Source organism: Metopolophium dirhodum, chromosome 2 (genome assembly GCF_019925205.1).
Source record: "Metopolophium dirhodum isolate CAU chromosome 2, ASM1992520v1, whole genome shotgun sequence".
In the NCBI taxonomy this organism is placed as follows: domain Eukaryota; kingdom Metazoa; phylum Arthropoda; class Insecta; order Hemiptera; family Aphididae; genus Metopolophium; species Metopolophium dirhodum.
Window position 1 is genome coordinate 16054766 of NC_083561.1, and position 15979 is coordinate 16070744.

General features: G+C 28.4%; 2 protein-coding genes across 2 annotated transcripts; both read right to left on the bottom strand.

Moving 5' to 3' along the window:
- Nucleotides 1-31: 31 nt before the first annotated feature.
- LOC132939031 (fer-1-like protein 6) lies at nt 32-8314 on the bottom strand. Its single transcript, XM_061006028.1, has 13 exons — nt 8154-8314; nt 7932-8095; nt 6303-6447; nt 4939-5114; nt 2377-2526; nt 2045-2212; nt 1842-1961; nt 1095-1247; nt 762-979; nt 534-699; nt 294-465; nt 157-239; nt 32-92 (listed from the first exon to the last, which is right to left on the bottom strand). The coding sequence occupies exons 1-13, from the start codon at nt 8173-8175 to the stop codon at nt 60-62; spliced, it is 1770 nt and encodes a 589-aa protein (XP_060862011.1). The 5' UTR covers nt 8176-8314; the 3' UTR covers nt 32-59.
- Nucleotides 8315-8355: 41 nt separating this feature from the next.
- LOC132938186 (fer-1-like protein 6) lies at nt 8356-13370 on the bottom strand. The gene is made up of 5 exons (XM_061004885.1): nt 13176-13370; nt 13055-13120; nt 12846-12936; nt 11896-12070; nt 8356-8527 (listed from the first exon to the last, which is right to left on the bottom strand). The coding sequence occupies exons 1-5, from the start codon at nt 13368-13370 to the stop codon at nt 8356-8358; spliced, it is 699 nt and encodes a 232-aa protein (XP_060860868.1).
- Nucleotides 13371-15979: the final 2609 nt, after the last annotated feature.

Below are 15979 nucleotides of genomic sequence, written 5' to 3' on the forward strand. Positions count from 1 at the left end.
ATGTTATGTGTTCAATTATCCACAAAATAATGTTTTTTAAGCACGTCGGAAAAATACTGTCAAATTTTTGTTTTAAAACATTGCAATAAAATCTGAAATTATCCTGAAATATGTTTTTTTAACCACTATTTTTTAATCATCGAATGCATTGATTACTTTAAAATAATTTTTTTTTTTTATTGTTTTCTGAATTTTTGATTTTTTTTCCTCTACGTCGTTGTCTTCTTCCATTTCTAAAACTATTTTCATATGATTGAAAAAAAAAAATAAAAATAAGAATGAATGTTTTTTACTTGAATAATCTGGTCGTTTGCTCTGTTGAGTTTTTGATATAGAGGGAACCATAAATTCATCCAGGGGCTGAGAAACACATATTCCGACTGGAGTGTAAAAATTTTTTATAATATACTTAGTAAAAAGTTGAAAACTTATGGGAGGTATAAGATATAGATCTTCAGGTAGTTCCTTTAAAATAAGGTATTTTGTTAGGTATTCAAAATCGTTAAAATAATATTTATTTATTTTATACTTACTAAACTGAGTACACATTTTTTATCGACCAAGTTTGGGAAATTTGAAAAGGATTTAACATTTTTAATTATATGAGAATCAATGCTTGAAGTCGAGCATAACAATCGGACAAATGGCTCGTGCAAATGTACGTTTAATTGGCGCAAACCCCAAAACAGTACAACTAATCTGTAATAAAATATATTGACAAGTAAATTTTATTTTCCCCAATTTTTGTAAAAATAACTAACTGATAAACACGTAGATTGGGTAGCACGTGTTTCAATAAGGGAACGCTCTTATCGTTATCGATTTCTGTCAATTCATTAGATACGATTTGTGTGATTTCGGCAGCCATATACATTTTACCAATTTTTTCTGAACTATCCACGATGTCATACCAATTTAATGTCTTACGTAAAGAATTGTCAATTTCTTTTACATTGATAACAGTAAATGCGATGACATCCTATAAAAGATAATATTATTGCCTATACTGTAAACAATTGTATGTGTAAATTTACACAAAATGTGTGGCAATCGAATCGATTAATCGATTCATTTTTATCATGACGCATATTTACTTCTATTAGTTCTTTCTTTTCTGTTCCTATGTGGCATAGTTGAATAATTATATATATCGGTGTCTTTTTATTAGTATCTCCATACCTCATAAACAAAATTGGTTTAAACACAATCGATACATTCCATGACGTCGACACGTTTGAGGGGATTGCCTAACATTTTAAATAATTTTCAGTTCTGAGCATAGTATAAATACACAATAAACATATTGAAATAATGTTAATACATTTTAAGCGTAGTGTTATTACTACAGTAATTTTAAAAATTCTCTATCAGTGCCGTAACCAGACAATTTTTTTTGTCTAGTTTTTGTAGAACTAGAATACTTATCACCTGTTACCAGCGGCGTATTTAGGAATTGTGTAAGGAAGTGGACACATCCCTTTAGGGTTTACGATACTTTCCTACTATGTATATTGTATAGCAGCGGTATTCAAACTTATTTGTTCGTAGAGCCCTTATGTTGCTAATAAAACTCTACAGGCCTCAAACACTTGAAAAATTGGAAAAAATACCAAAAAAAATTCTAAAATAATTGTTAATGCATGGATCTATCCCCTCAACCCCCCTCACCGGTAAATACGCCGCTGCCTGTTACTTTATGACACCATTGTTCATCAAAAAAATCGGGGAAAGGGATTGCCCCAGTTTCTCCATCTCCGGATACGGCACTGTTCTCAATAGTCAACAACCATATAGGTATACTAATTATTACACATTTATAAGACCCAACAGAATATCCATACTTCGGTTATCATTGAATGCCCGTTAAAAATTATTCGTGCCATTAAATTTAACCGACTGTATTTTTTGTAACATTTTTCGGTTAGAGCAACTTGACTTATATGTGCTTTGATTTGTAAGAGCTAAATTAGTTTTGGTAAAAATATGAATATATAATTTACATGCATATTATATTACCTACTCATCAATAGAAATAAAAAATTACTGTTTTGTCATATAATTTGAAATTATATTGTGAGCAAGGCTGATCATTACAATTATTATATAGAAGTCCTGGAATTGTTCTTATTCCCTCATTGAAATCATCGTATGGTCCTATCCAAAATATAGTTTCCATAATTCCATCGAATACGTTTTCTTTTTTTTCAGTTGCCTGTCAAGTATGAAATAATTAGGCACGCGATAAAAAAATTAAAAAATGAAGATTATTTATAATAATTATTTTTCATACAGTTGAAGTTGATTAAATTCAACATTAAATGTTTGATAATAAAATATATTTTATATTAACTTAATTTATTTGAATAAATTACAAACCAAAAACCAAGGTCGAATTCGTTTACAAAATTGTCCTTTACATTCTGAAATTTTAGAATACAAAAAGTGTCTTGTTTGAATTTGACATCTTGATACAATTTGTTTACCATTACGTAAATTTAGGAAAATATTGGGTGGCCCATAATACGGCTGAAAATAAAGTTCAGTAATATATTATACATTATAAAATAAGTAAAAAAAAAATCAAAATATAGGATTATTACTAATTATCACTGCAGTCTGTAGTTGAAGCTTATATACGATCAAATTAAAAACTATATGCAGGACTGTAGGTAGGTATATATTATAAATATAATATAATCGATATTTTTTTAATTTAATAATTTATATAAATTTGGAAACGCTTATATTTTCAGATTTTCCTTGGGAATTTGATAACAACGATTGTCATTTTTAATGATGTAGTAGATACTACCAATCAAAATGTTCATTGATAAATTATATATGTATACATGATGATTCGCCAAGCATTGCTTGCTTGCACCCCTATTTTTTCCTTTAATAATGAATTTATTCAAATTATGATTTTTTGGATTTTTTTAATATACTCACACAGTCATAAGTTAGACCAAATTTTCAAATTCTTGAATTTTCTTGTACTACTTAAAGAACTTCTTATGGACTGTGGCTATACAAACTTCTATTTTTTGAATGAGAACCCCCCCCCCTTTATTGTAAATTATTTAGTGAAACATTTTTGTGAAAATTTTGATGTACCTAATTGAAAATTCAAACGAGGAATTTCTTAGTTATTGAAATGTTTGTATTGAGAATAATAGTCCTTAAAAATGGTTCTACATAATATAAAATAGACGTAAAACTGAATCTCGTATTTACTATACTTGAGTCATTTTTACAAATTATGAATATTGATAGATTAATATTAAAGACTACAATTTTCAAATTGCCCCCATCTCTTATAAACACATTACCATGGACCTTTTGTCTTTAGAAGACTAAGTTGAATAACTCAAAAACTACCCGCACAAATTTTGATTCTGATACGTCAAAAATTTCAGAAAAATTATCCACTGTATAATTTACAGTTTGAAAATAGGTCATGAACATGCTTGGTGAATCACCCTGTATAACATAATGGGTTATTGGTATATAATATAAGATAAAACAATAAACTGAAAATATTTACTTTTTTCTTATGGCAAATAATTAATTGATCAAACGTATCTTTAATTCTATTCACTAAAATGAATACATCTGTTTCAGTATATGTAAGAAGGTTCATAACTGTTTTAATTTCTTTTGAACAATATTGTTTAAATAACTCCTGTAAGCAAAACCAGCACACATACTGATTAATATCAGGAGAGTTTAATATTGCCCCTGTAAAAGTCTGAGATGTTATATTATTATAATTAAAAACCACGGAATCAGCATACCACTGGTACGGTACTAGACTAATGAGGGAACACTCCTCACCCAACCATCAATCAAGCTAAAATAATTTAAATTCGGATTTTTTTCACAAGCTATGAGGTCCCTGAGTGGCTGAGTATCTCAATATAGGAACATTTAAATTGTTTAACATCACTTCATATACGTAGGTACACAAGTGATGTGTTTTAATTGGAATTGACGGAATTAAAATCATTTTAAATATAATCAAATTATAAATACATTTTTTTTGATTTATTAATATGTTGAAAATTGATCAGCTATCGTTACATCTTTAGTTTAAAATATATTATTAAAACACATTATGCAAAAGTACTTAAACAAACATAAAGATCCCGTTCGGGATTACTTATAGTTTGTGATAGGCCCGTACAATACTAATTGGGCTCAGCCAACATAATTAAATAAATAGGTATAATAAATAATTCTTAAATTTAATTTATGGTTTAGCCTTTGTTGATTCAAGGTTTTAATTAAAGTAAACTGAATTATGATTGAGGACGATCCAAATTAAAATTGTAATACTTAATACATTTTTTTTTTTTTTTTTTATTGATCTTGAGCCCGGCAGCTGAGGCCATTAGCTATTTTTAGTTTTTTTTACTGTAGGTTATTAAGTCGGTTGGGGGAGGAACACGTATGTGTTTAGTTTGGCAGAATTTTTGATTGGGCACCCGTAGGTATCTGCCATGCCCGGGTGGGGGATGGCGGCACTCGTTCTCCGGACACCGTGACTTGCACGGAGAAAAATGCCGCCCAATGGTCGAGGATCGAACTCGGACCGGCTGTGCCGAATCCGTCGAGTTAGACCGCTCGGCCACCTCGTCCCCCACTTAATACATTATTCAATATTTTAATTAGTATCATTCTATTTGTACATGAAAATACCATATTTTTGACACAAGAGGTATGAATATGTTTATGCAATTTTATATGTTTATCGTATGATTGTTTAAATCTTTCCAGATACACAATTAATTTCTTTATCATTCCATGAATAACTTCTATTTTACTATTACTAGACTGTTGGTAATTTAGTTGACGACAAGTCTTGAAAATACAAGTTTCCTGTAAATATTTTTTGTTATATATTATAAAATTAATATTAAACCATTAAAATAATGTTACCATATTAATAATAGTCTTAGTTAATAAATTCATAGAAAACATTGAGTAATATTCAATACTTGGTAAATTTGTAACCAAAAATAGACATGGTTTTCTATCTTCTTCAATCAATAATTTATTAAAATTATTTTCTAAGCTCACTACATCGTATTTTGGTGTCTGTATGTTCATTAGCTCTAAAAAAATGTATAATTCCTGAAATTTTATTATTCACAACACCCATAGGCTATATAAAGTTAGATTTAATTTATATTCTTAGTTAGTGCTAAATACACACACACAGTGGCGTCCGCAGGGGGGGGCTGAAGCCCCCCCCCTCATTACCCGTATAATATTACTTAAAAAAAAAATATTTATCAAGTTTCCACTGTCAACTATAGTAAGCAAGACGTACATTTCATATACATCTGACCAGAATGAATTCGTTTTTGAAAAAACATTGTATTTGCATACCACTTTTCCTAAAATTATCTGTAATTTTTTGGTAAAAGTATGAACTATTTGTATGAAAGACCTTGTATTAAAATATCTAGCCATACAAATTAATTGTGGTTTTGACGAAATTTGAACTTTAAATGCTTATAAAAATAACCATGATGCCTATGTATCGTTAATATTTTTCCTATAATAAAAACTTACGTATTACATTTTTAAGCTTTTTGTCTGGATAAAAATTAAACTAATTAAATACAATCCAAGTGAGGATGGTATAACCAAGCTGGTTACCAAACAATTTTAATAAATTTTCATTTTTTTTTCTCCAATTATTTTAAAAATCACTGAGCATTTGAAATTTCAACCCACAAAAAGTACCAACTAGATTCAATTTGCTTCCAAAAACATACATTGGACATCAAAGCTTATGATCAGAGCATTTTTTCTACAAGAAAAGTAGAAAATTTACAAAAATTTTAAAATACCTCGAATAAACGTCTGAAATTATTAGACTGGACAAAACAAAAATAAAATTGTAACTAATTTTCAAGCCCCCCCTGCCCATTGAAAAATCCTGCGTACGCCACTGCACACACAGGTCATCTTTCTTATATTTCTCTTCCAGATAACTCTCCTTGACGCTTAAAACAAAATTGGTCACGTGACCTCCAGAACAAAAAAAATAAATGTATTCAACTATATTATAGTATCTATATACAATTATACTAATATGTATAATCTAATCCAATCAGCAAGTCGTGTCACTAACCAAAGAAAGGGGACTTCCATCACGCCATTCATTTTTTTTTTTTGTAAGCTCACACCAAACTTCTTAGGTACTTATTGTTTTTAATTTTTTCGATTGTAAATATTAATAGTTATTTATTAATTTTTATTAAAAATAATAAAAAAAATAAGTAGGTACTCACCTACGTGTTTTTCACTTTCCGTAACTAAATTATATTCACCATAATCCATTGATATTGTCATACTTTTTGATCTGGTGAGATTTTTATGCACTTGGTTAACACTCAATATAACACAAAATATTATAATTCGGATGTACATTAAGTCCTAATAACATTGTAAAGAACATTCGAGCTTAAAATAATTATTTTATGAATTTTATTGTTATAAATTCATTAAACATATACCTAATTGATTTTAATTATTAAATTGCATTCTCAATAATATACAGCTACGAGTTTATTGTGAACTATTATCTAATATATAAAATTCTCGTGTCACAATGTTAGTTACCATACTTCTCGGAAACGGCTTGACCGATTTTTATGAAATTTTATATGCATATTCAGTAGGTCTGAGAATCAGCTACTATCTATTTTTCATACCCCTAAGTGATAAGGGTTATCCAGAAAAAAAAAATAAAAATAATAATAGTGTATTATATATTGGTTGCTATTAGTTAATAGGGTATGTTTGTTGATTTGTATTATTATTTTTTGTCAAAATATATATATAAAAAATAATGTTTGTGTGTAGATTAGACCTCTGGGAAGAAGATAGGCTAATTTAAAAAGGATTAAATTTGGTTTTTTTTTATTCATCAGATTTTAGTACGGTTAGGTTAGGTTAGGATTTTGTATTAATTGATTATATTAATCCACCATAGGTGGAATTAATTAAAAACGACAAACTTGGTATAACTTTGATACTTTAGAGTAAATCATACACTTATGTACAAACAGCACGGGGTCCGTGATCTACTGCAGGTAGATTGCCTACCTGATAATAAACTGCTGCAAATCAGAATTTTTATTCCGGGCAACAGAAAAGTTAAGATAAATCAGAACATCATACACCGAATATTAAATAACGCATTGAACAAAGTTTGAGTCATATACAGTCTGTACATATTTTAACGCGTAACGAAGTACACGGGATCAGCTAGTATATATATATTTTTTTATTTATTAAAATAGAGAATTTACAATCTGTAGCATATGTACAATAAGAAAATAGGATATAAAATCATATGAAGAATATTGAAGATTAGAGATGCTACAGTGTTATCACTATGTTTACTTAATATTGTTGTGTCAACTGCGTATGTGGCGTACCTATATAATATTATCAGCATTTGATATGTCTGCAGTGATTATGTTAAAAAGGTCTGGAGACAAATCGCTTCCTTGGGAGACTACTGCTTGGATTTTGAAGTAGGGATAGAATGTGTTACCTTGTCTGACAACAAATGTGCGATTTCAGAGGTATGGTTTAATTATTAAATAAAGTGGTGTTGGTAGAATTTTTTTTATTTCGAAAAGTAGACCTTGATGACATTTCTATCAAATGCTTGGGATACGTCGAAGAAAACGCATGGACAGTATTTTTTTTCCTCAAACGAGGAAGATATAACTACTACATTTAAATTTGACTTTCATCATTTTATGTAGGTTCAACGAGTCAAATAATTTTTGTGGCAAATGTGTGAATAGGTAAATAACCCAAATCTCTTGCTATATACCTACTTAATTACCAGTATATTCCAATAATCCAATATACATAATACAAATTAGTAATTACATATATATTACCTCGTCAAGAATTGAATCTGTATCATCAATTTGCAATCTGTTAACATTTTCAATTTCTGGTGGTACTAAATCAGTTTCAACAGATAATAGTATCCTGCCAAAATATTGTTGAGTTTCCATTGTGGTAAAATGCAAGAAAGCTGGACCAAAACACGGGAGTCCATCTGTAATTATTTTTAATTGGTAACTATATTAAAATTATTCGTTTAAATTTGCAACAACCTTTTCCTATGAAATCATGCATGGATATCACTTTGCTGGCCACGATTTTTCCAGATAAAATAAATTTAAATATTATAATTGGGCATAACGGAGGATATACGTTTATTGTCGAATATTTCTTGTTCCAATTTAATTCTGTTCTGTTCAAGTTCAGTAATATACTTGTCTATTTGAAGTAGAATTAATGTAGTACATTATTTTTTTATTTTTTTAATAGATGATTAGATACTTCGGGTGCTTCTCCGAAATCAATTGACAACCATTTAGGACCTTCATCATATAAGTATCGAATCACTTCACTTCTGTGTAATTTAATAGTATACTTTGCTAAATGAGACGTATCCATTTTAAATCCATTCGGAATAAATAAATCACTAAACATGTTGATTATAATTTATAGTTATATATCAGCTATATACATTTATAATGCAATATATAGTACGCAAAGATAAGTAGTAGTACAGAACAATATCGATATAAATACAGTAAAATTTATATTTTGACAGCAAATATATTTAAAGATTTAATCAGATATAGTCAAATATATAGTAAATATGCCTAAGTATCCAACTATTTCTATCTATATCATTGATATTAATTTTATTATTCTTTTCTATGTATATTTTAGATTCCGAGCGGAGCGTTGCATATTATTATATTATTTTATAATTGTTTTTTTTGTGTCTGTATTATGTATACACGATGATTAGTCTTAAGACTAAGTTAATGAAAGTGAGTCTAGTTGTCACTTCAGGAAGATCAAAATTTGAAATTCTCGGCAGTTTTCAAAAGAGTCTGGAAAAACAAAAAAAAAAAAATTTGGAAAAACGGGGATTTTTACGCAAAACAAGTTTTTGATAAAATCGATTCATCAAAAAACTAATTTTATTACTGTAAAATGTAGATAGGTACTTCTGTCTTGAGTTATAAATTCAATAGACATTTTTTATTCATATATTTCATTTGAAAATTTAATTCAAGATTCCTCATAAGTTTTCTACCTTGAAATAAAAAAAAAACATTTTATTGACAATCATAGACAAAAAATTCTAATAAAGTTGGAAACTGAGTATATCCGTAAACAGCTCAAAACAAGTCAAAATACTTTTAAATTTTTTTCATGTATAGAAAAGGTTAATATAAACATTCAGTGAAAATTTCATGTATTTACTATCATTTGCTTTAAAGTTACACCAAAAACCAAAATCGATTCTGTCAAAAACCGATTTTGCGTAAAAATTCCCGTTTTTCCTTAATTTTTATTTTTTTTTTTGGGCGCTTTTGAAAACTTTTGGGAATTTTAGATTTTGACCTCTTAAAAGTACCAACTAGATTCACTTTCCCATCGAACAAGATACTGAAGTTGAAAATCAAAGCATTATTTCGACTACTAATCGTGTACACAGACAGAAAAAAAAAGATAAAAAAAAAATAAAAATCACACATTATTGTAAAATTAATACATTCATCGTTCCACTGGAAATCTAAAAAGTTTACCGGAAATACAAACTAAATTTTTATAAATCTTTGAAGTTTAAATTTTGTTGATAATCAGTTTTCAGTCGTTGATTTACGAATACTCATTGAACGATTTTCTTACCTATTTTATTGTTATTCAAAAACGATTAACCGTAGATACTTTTCATTTTCACCAAATATTTATTTTATCATTTTCTAAAAATAAATGATAATATTTTCAAAATATTTTGATTCCTTATAAGGAATTTATAATAATATAATTTATAATTTATAATTCCTTACAAGCTATAGAGGTATAGACTATAAAAGTATAGACATTTTCGATTTTCAATTTTTTTTGTTTTTTTAAATTCAAGATTCTTTATAAATTGTTATAATAACAGTTAAAAAAAATATTAAACATGCATTATAGGCAAGATTTTTACTTAATAGCATTTAAAATTTAAAATTTAAAATTTGAAAAAATTCGTTAGGTTTCAAAAAGTTACAAGTTTATACAATTTTCAGTTTTTGTTGCGAATGATTGAAAATTTAAAACGAGGTATCTCATAGGTAGTTGTTACAGTTACCAAAAAATCTAAAAAATATAATAGGAATAAACACAGTTTTGTTTTTTTATTGCTATTTTCATCTCAAATTTTGACGATCAACCGAAGAATGACTATCTTAGTTATTTTGTTGTAATTTAAAAATATTATTATACTAGAAGTTGACTGACCAACCTCCGCTCAGAATCATTTTTTCGTACCTATATACTGATATTACATCATTGAATTCAAAATTAACACCATCCATTACTGTGCCTCACTTTTCATATATTAAAATGTTTGGTTTATTGTGTAAGTATAATATAAAAAAACAAATTTTTAAAAATATAATATTATGATTATAAAAAAGGTGGATAAGTAAATGTCGCTCTGCTGTACAGTAGGTTACAAGTGGGTTACTGTAATGGATGGTGTTAAATTTGAATTCAATGATATAATATCATTGTATAAGAAAAACGATTCTGAGCGAAAACGGTCAGTCAGCCTATGCCAAGTATATTTGATGATATTATTGTGAATAAAGTAATTTATATATAACTTATTTAGTATTTACGTGGAGCCTTGTTTTCAATTTTCAATCCTTAGCTATAAAAGTTGAACATTTTATAAATTTTTAATTACAAAATAATTATTAAATTATAAATTTGATACATTTTGTCAAAACTTTAAATAATAAAAAAAAAAAATTGTGCCAATGTATTTTTCAACTGCTATTGTAACAATATATTAGGAACCTTGCATTAATTTTTCACGGTTTTTACCCACAAATAAAATTTTATTGATGTTTATAGAAAAAAAACTAAAAAAATTGAAAACTGAAAATGTCCGTAAATAGCTCAAAAAGAGTCAAAATATTTTCAAAATTTTATCGTGTTTAGAAAATGCTAATATAAACATTCAGTGAAATTTTCAAATATCTACAGTCATACGTTTTTTAATGACTACAAAATAAGAAAATCTTTACTTGAGATAACGAGTAAATAACAAATGTTGTAAAAATATGAATTTCAAACGCTCATGAAAATTTTCTTGTAGACATTTTTTTTGTTGATAAAGGTAAACAAACTAATGGTTAATCTTGTATTACATTTTCAGTTTTTAGATTTCCTAATTTTTATGAATTCTCAACTCAAAATAATTTGCTAATTTTTGTAATTTTTCGGTATTTTGTCAAGATTTGAACTTTAAATGCTTATAAATAAAAACTGTGACTAAGGATTTTTAATTTTTTTCATCTGCCTTTAAAAAAATAACCTAGGAGCCTTCTATTAAATTTTTAAGCTTTTTTAACAAACAAATAAAATGTAATTGATATTTATAGAAAAAAAACTAAAAAAAATGGAAACTGAAAATGTCCATAAACAGCTCAATATAAGTCAAAATATTTGGAAAATGTTATGGTGTATAGAAAATGGTAATATAAACATTCAGTGAAATGTTCATGTACCTACGGTCATTTGTTTTAGAGTTGCACCAAAAACCAAATCGATTTTCTCGAAAAAAGATTTTGCGTAAAAATTCCTGTTTTTCCTTAATTTTTCTTTTGTTTTTCACGTCGTTTTTGAAAATTAAACGAAATTGATACTAAGAAAAATATTTTACTGCATTCACAACAAATAAGTATTGTGTATTATCTTCTTAGTTCATGGTATATACCAATACAGATTCAAGTTATAATAAATATTTCTAGGCTTATATACATATATTTTACAAACTTTTTATTAAATGTAATATCTTCTCTTGTGGAACCTAATGGTTTTGATAGGATTAAATTATTAATCATATGGCTCTCATAGAACATAACTATATCACATTTTAAATATCCTCTAACTCCCAAGTCCTTTTTCCCGTAATCAATTAAAGTCAACCATTTATTACGAAACGATTTGTCTGTTGAAAATAAATCAGTTAGTAAGTATTTAGATTGTATTTTTCCATTGCAATAACAAATATTATTTTAAAGTAATGACATTTCATTTTTAATTCTGAGTGGTGCAATATTAGTTGTACAATGATTTGTGTTTATTAAAAAAATATTTTTTGTGTCTGACAATATCTGAAAATACTCTAAAAATACTTTTTATAGTAGAAAAAATGCTCCGGTCTTCAACTTTTAAAGTAGTTTCTGGCAGCAAATTGGATCTAAGTTTTCCAGTAACATATATAAGGTAATCAGGAAACAAAAATTAAATATTTTCCGTTTTTCCATAGTCTCCCCTGATTATTATAAAGTGCTTAGAATTTTTAATTTTGGGTTTTGATTTCTCAAAAGTATCAACTAGAATTAATTTTCTACCAAGAAAGAAATAAAAATTATAGTTACTATTATTTTTTACTGTATAATATCTTGATACATACACTTAAAAAAACAGACATATATCATTGTAAAATCAATATGCATTCATCGCTCCGCTCAGAATATATTATTTTTTGTAAGGATTTCTAATTATGTAAAAAAAAAAAAATATTTTTAAAGACCTTAATCGTTTTCAAGGTAATAATTGTGTACTGTAAAAAGAAATTATCATTTAATAAGATTTATAGTTTTAAGTTTTAACCATTAATAACACTGTATCATGGATTAATTACAGCTGTAAATTGTAATTAATCAAAAATGACTTAATTATGTTAAAATAAAATAAAACAGAAACACACTGTCGATTACCTGGTTCTGACCAAATTGTAGACATTTGAATAACAACACTCCCAAGAACAGCTGTTTTTGTCAACGATAATACGTTATGCGATTCATAAACCTTGAAAAAAAATAAAATCTTGTAACATAGATACTAGATACTAGATAGTACTTACATTTATAATTATAAATATTTATGTTTTAAGTTATATTAGTTATAACAATATATTATAACTTACGGTAATAGTTATGTGCGTGTTCAATACATTATTCAATAACGATGTTGGAAGATCAATTATAAATGTCTAGAATATTTTGTTTAATCAATTACACTAATTGTATATTTAAATAAAAAATTACTTTGAAATAAGATGGGGAAGCTGATGGTTTACTGGTTGCTGTTTTATCACGAAAATATAACGGAACTTCGACAATAACATACGTGTCAATGTGGCTTTTATAATAATCTCTCCCTTCAATTACATTTATCATAATTTGACTATTGATTTGTTTTGTAGGTAGTTCAATTTCACCTAGACAGTCGAAGTTATCCATTGTTTGAATATCAAAAAAATAATATGTGTGAAAAAATGAAATATTTATATGATGAAGTTAGAAATATGAAACTAGATGTGTGTAGAGAAAAAATTTTTTATAAAATCAACAAAGTAACTATTGTAGTAGCTATAGAATCATGTATCATGCATAATATTATATTCGTTTTAGATAAACATTTGTTTTATCTTTCTTCTTATCCGAATTATAAAAAGGTGTGTTTACTTTATTGCTTGGCTACTAATTTACGCTTAGGATATATGATCTAGGTAAGTATACCGATTTATACTGTGGACATAACCATAATATTAGATTATGGAGATTGAGTGTAGGGGACCTTAAAGGACCCCTCAAATAATTTACAAAGCACATTTAAGGTATACCTAATCCAACCCTTAATTCCGTGGTTGAACCGACAACGCAACCTTAGCTTAACTGTTTTACCTAATTTATATTTTCTAAGTAAAATAATTATGGAATTAATATAAATATAAATTAAGAAAGTCTATATTTTTTTAAGAATAAAAAAAAACAGTTGTTGTAATTGTTTCCCAAGTATAGCCATTACTAAAGTTGAAAATGTGAACTACATTTGTGTTACTACATTTTTAAAACTTTAAAACTTACATTCCACATTTTTTTTTAATTTGTGTATTATTTTTGCTTAAAATTAACATACTTTAAAAAAGTATTTAATATAAATTAAAATATCAACTGCTTTTATTCTTATTAATTTCTATATTTCTATAAGAATATGAAAATAATAAAAGCAATTGACATTTAAAATTGAAACTTGATAACACGTTAAATATAGAATATACATAATATACTATAGTCATATTTTGCATTATTAAAAAATACCATTGAATATCAATATTGTAGTCTAAATTAGTAGTCTGGTAACGGCCAACGGGGAATGGTAAACTCCTTCAAATGTAGGTAATCTCCTACATACACATAGTGTTAACTCCTACAAAACATAGTGTTAACGCCTACAAAAGAGAGTGTTAGCTCCTAAAAACGATGGTAAAATAATAGTTTTTACAAAAAATTTAAATTCATTTTTAAAAAGGTGGACAAGTAAAGGTACCGCTTGTACCACTGTTGTGTTATCCTAGCATACTTATATAAATTATCAAATTTAATCATTTCTCCAGTTTGTATCATTTAATTATCTTACATAATTAAATATTGAAAAATCAAATGACTTAGGTATATAGGAAAAAATCAAAATAATGTTAAAAAATACATCAGTAGAAAAAATAAAAATATGTCTGAATTATCAACATTAAAAATAAAATACTGGGGGACGGAGTGGCCCAGTGGACTAAGGCGTCAGTTGTGACTAACACCGGCGCTGGTCCAAACCTCGGTTCACGGGTGGCATTTTTCTTCAGGCAAGTCACGGTGTCCAGAGAACAAGTGCCGCCATCCGGGCATGGCAGATACCTACGGGTGCCCACTTGAAAATCTGCCAAAACTACACACACGTGTTTACCAACCAACAGTATCCTCCCCTACAAACAAACAAACAGCTAATGGCCATAGTTGCCGGGCTTAATGATCAATTAAAAAAAATAATATATATATATGTCTTGCAATACATTAATACATTTTATACAAAAATCAATTCAGAGGTACCTATATAAATAAAAACTTAAATAATAAGCGTATTAAAATAAATCATTAACCAAATGTTTGTATTTAATCTTTAAAAATATATTTATATATTTATTATTTTCAAGTCATAATTTTTAGCTTTTTGAGCTTTTCAATTCCAATATCATGTATTCAAATAAAATTTAGGAGAGTAGGATATTACCCTATCTTTTTTCAGGTAAAAATGTCAATGCAGGAGATTACAGTATCTTTGGTTTTCAGGTAGAATGGTTATTCGTGTAGGAGCTTACATTAGGCCCTAGTAACACAGCCACGGGGGACGAGGGCGCAAGCACACACACTTCGCACACCCCCACATTAGGTCATTCTGTAAACGTAAGGCATCAGGCGAGCACAAAGACAACCGATAGGGACAGTTTTGTCATGGCGGTTAACACCAAACAGTCTCAGTTGTGGTTCAGAACCAGTTGCCAACACGTCACACGAACATGCCTAGACAAAATTCCGACTCACTACGGTCGAACACGAATTTCCGTCAGGCTTCGTAACGGTTCTATTAGAATCACAGACACAAAAATCGTACATAAACCCGACCATCGCACGTAAATACGCCTCCTCCCCCCAATGGAAAACAGACCTATGGAGGATGGTCACAGGAAACAGCCAGAACAGTGCACCATGGATAACCAACACCACGTCGCAGCCATACCAACGGCCATGAGGGGCCAAAGCACGAGGCCAACGACCAACGCCACCTTCCAGAGAGGGACTAGGAGGGCATCAGTAAGGCAAGCCTAGAGGTACCACTAGCTGAACCACCTATCCATCAACATCAGTAGGTACGCTGTGGCACCCCGTATGGTGGGTTTTGGGAGGGGGGAGGAGTATATGCGGCCCACGTTAGTAGGAAGTACAATGTACAAGCGCTATAGCGGCCGTCTACCTTATCTTCAACCACCACTATGGAACGCAAGCAGCGCGACTAGGTT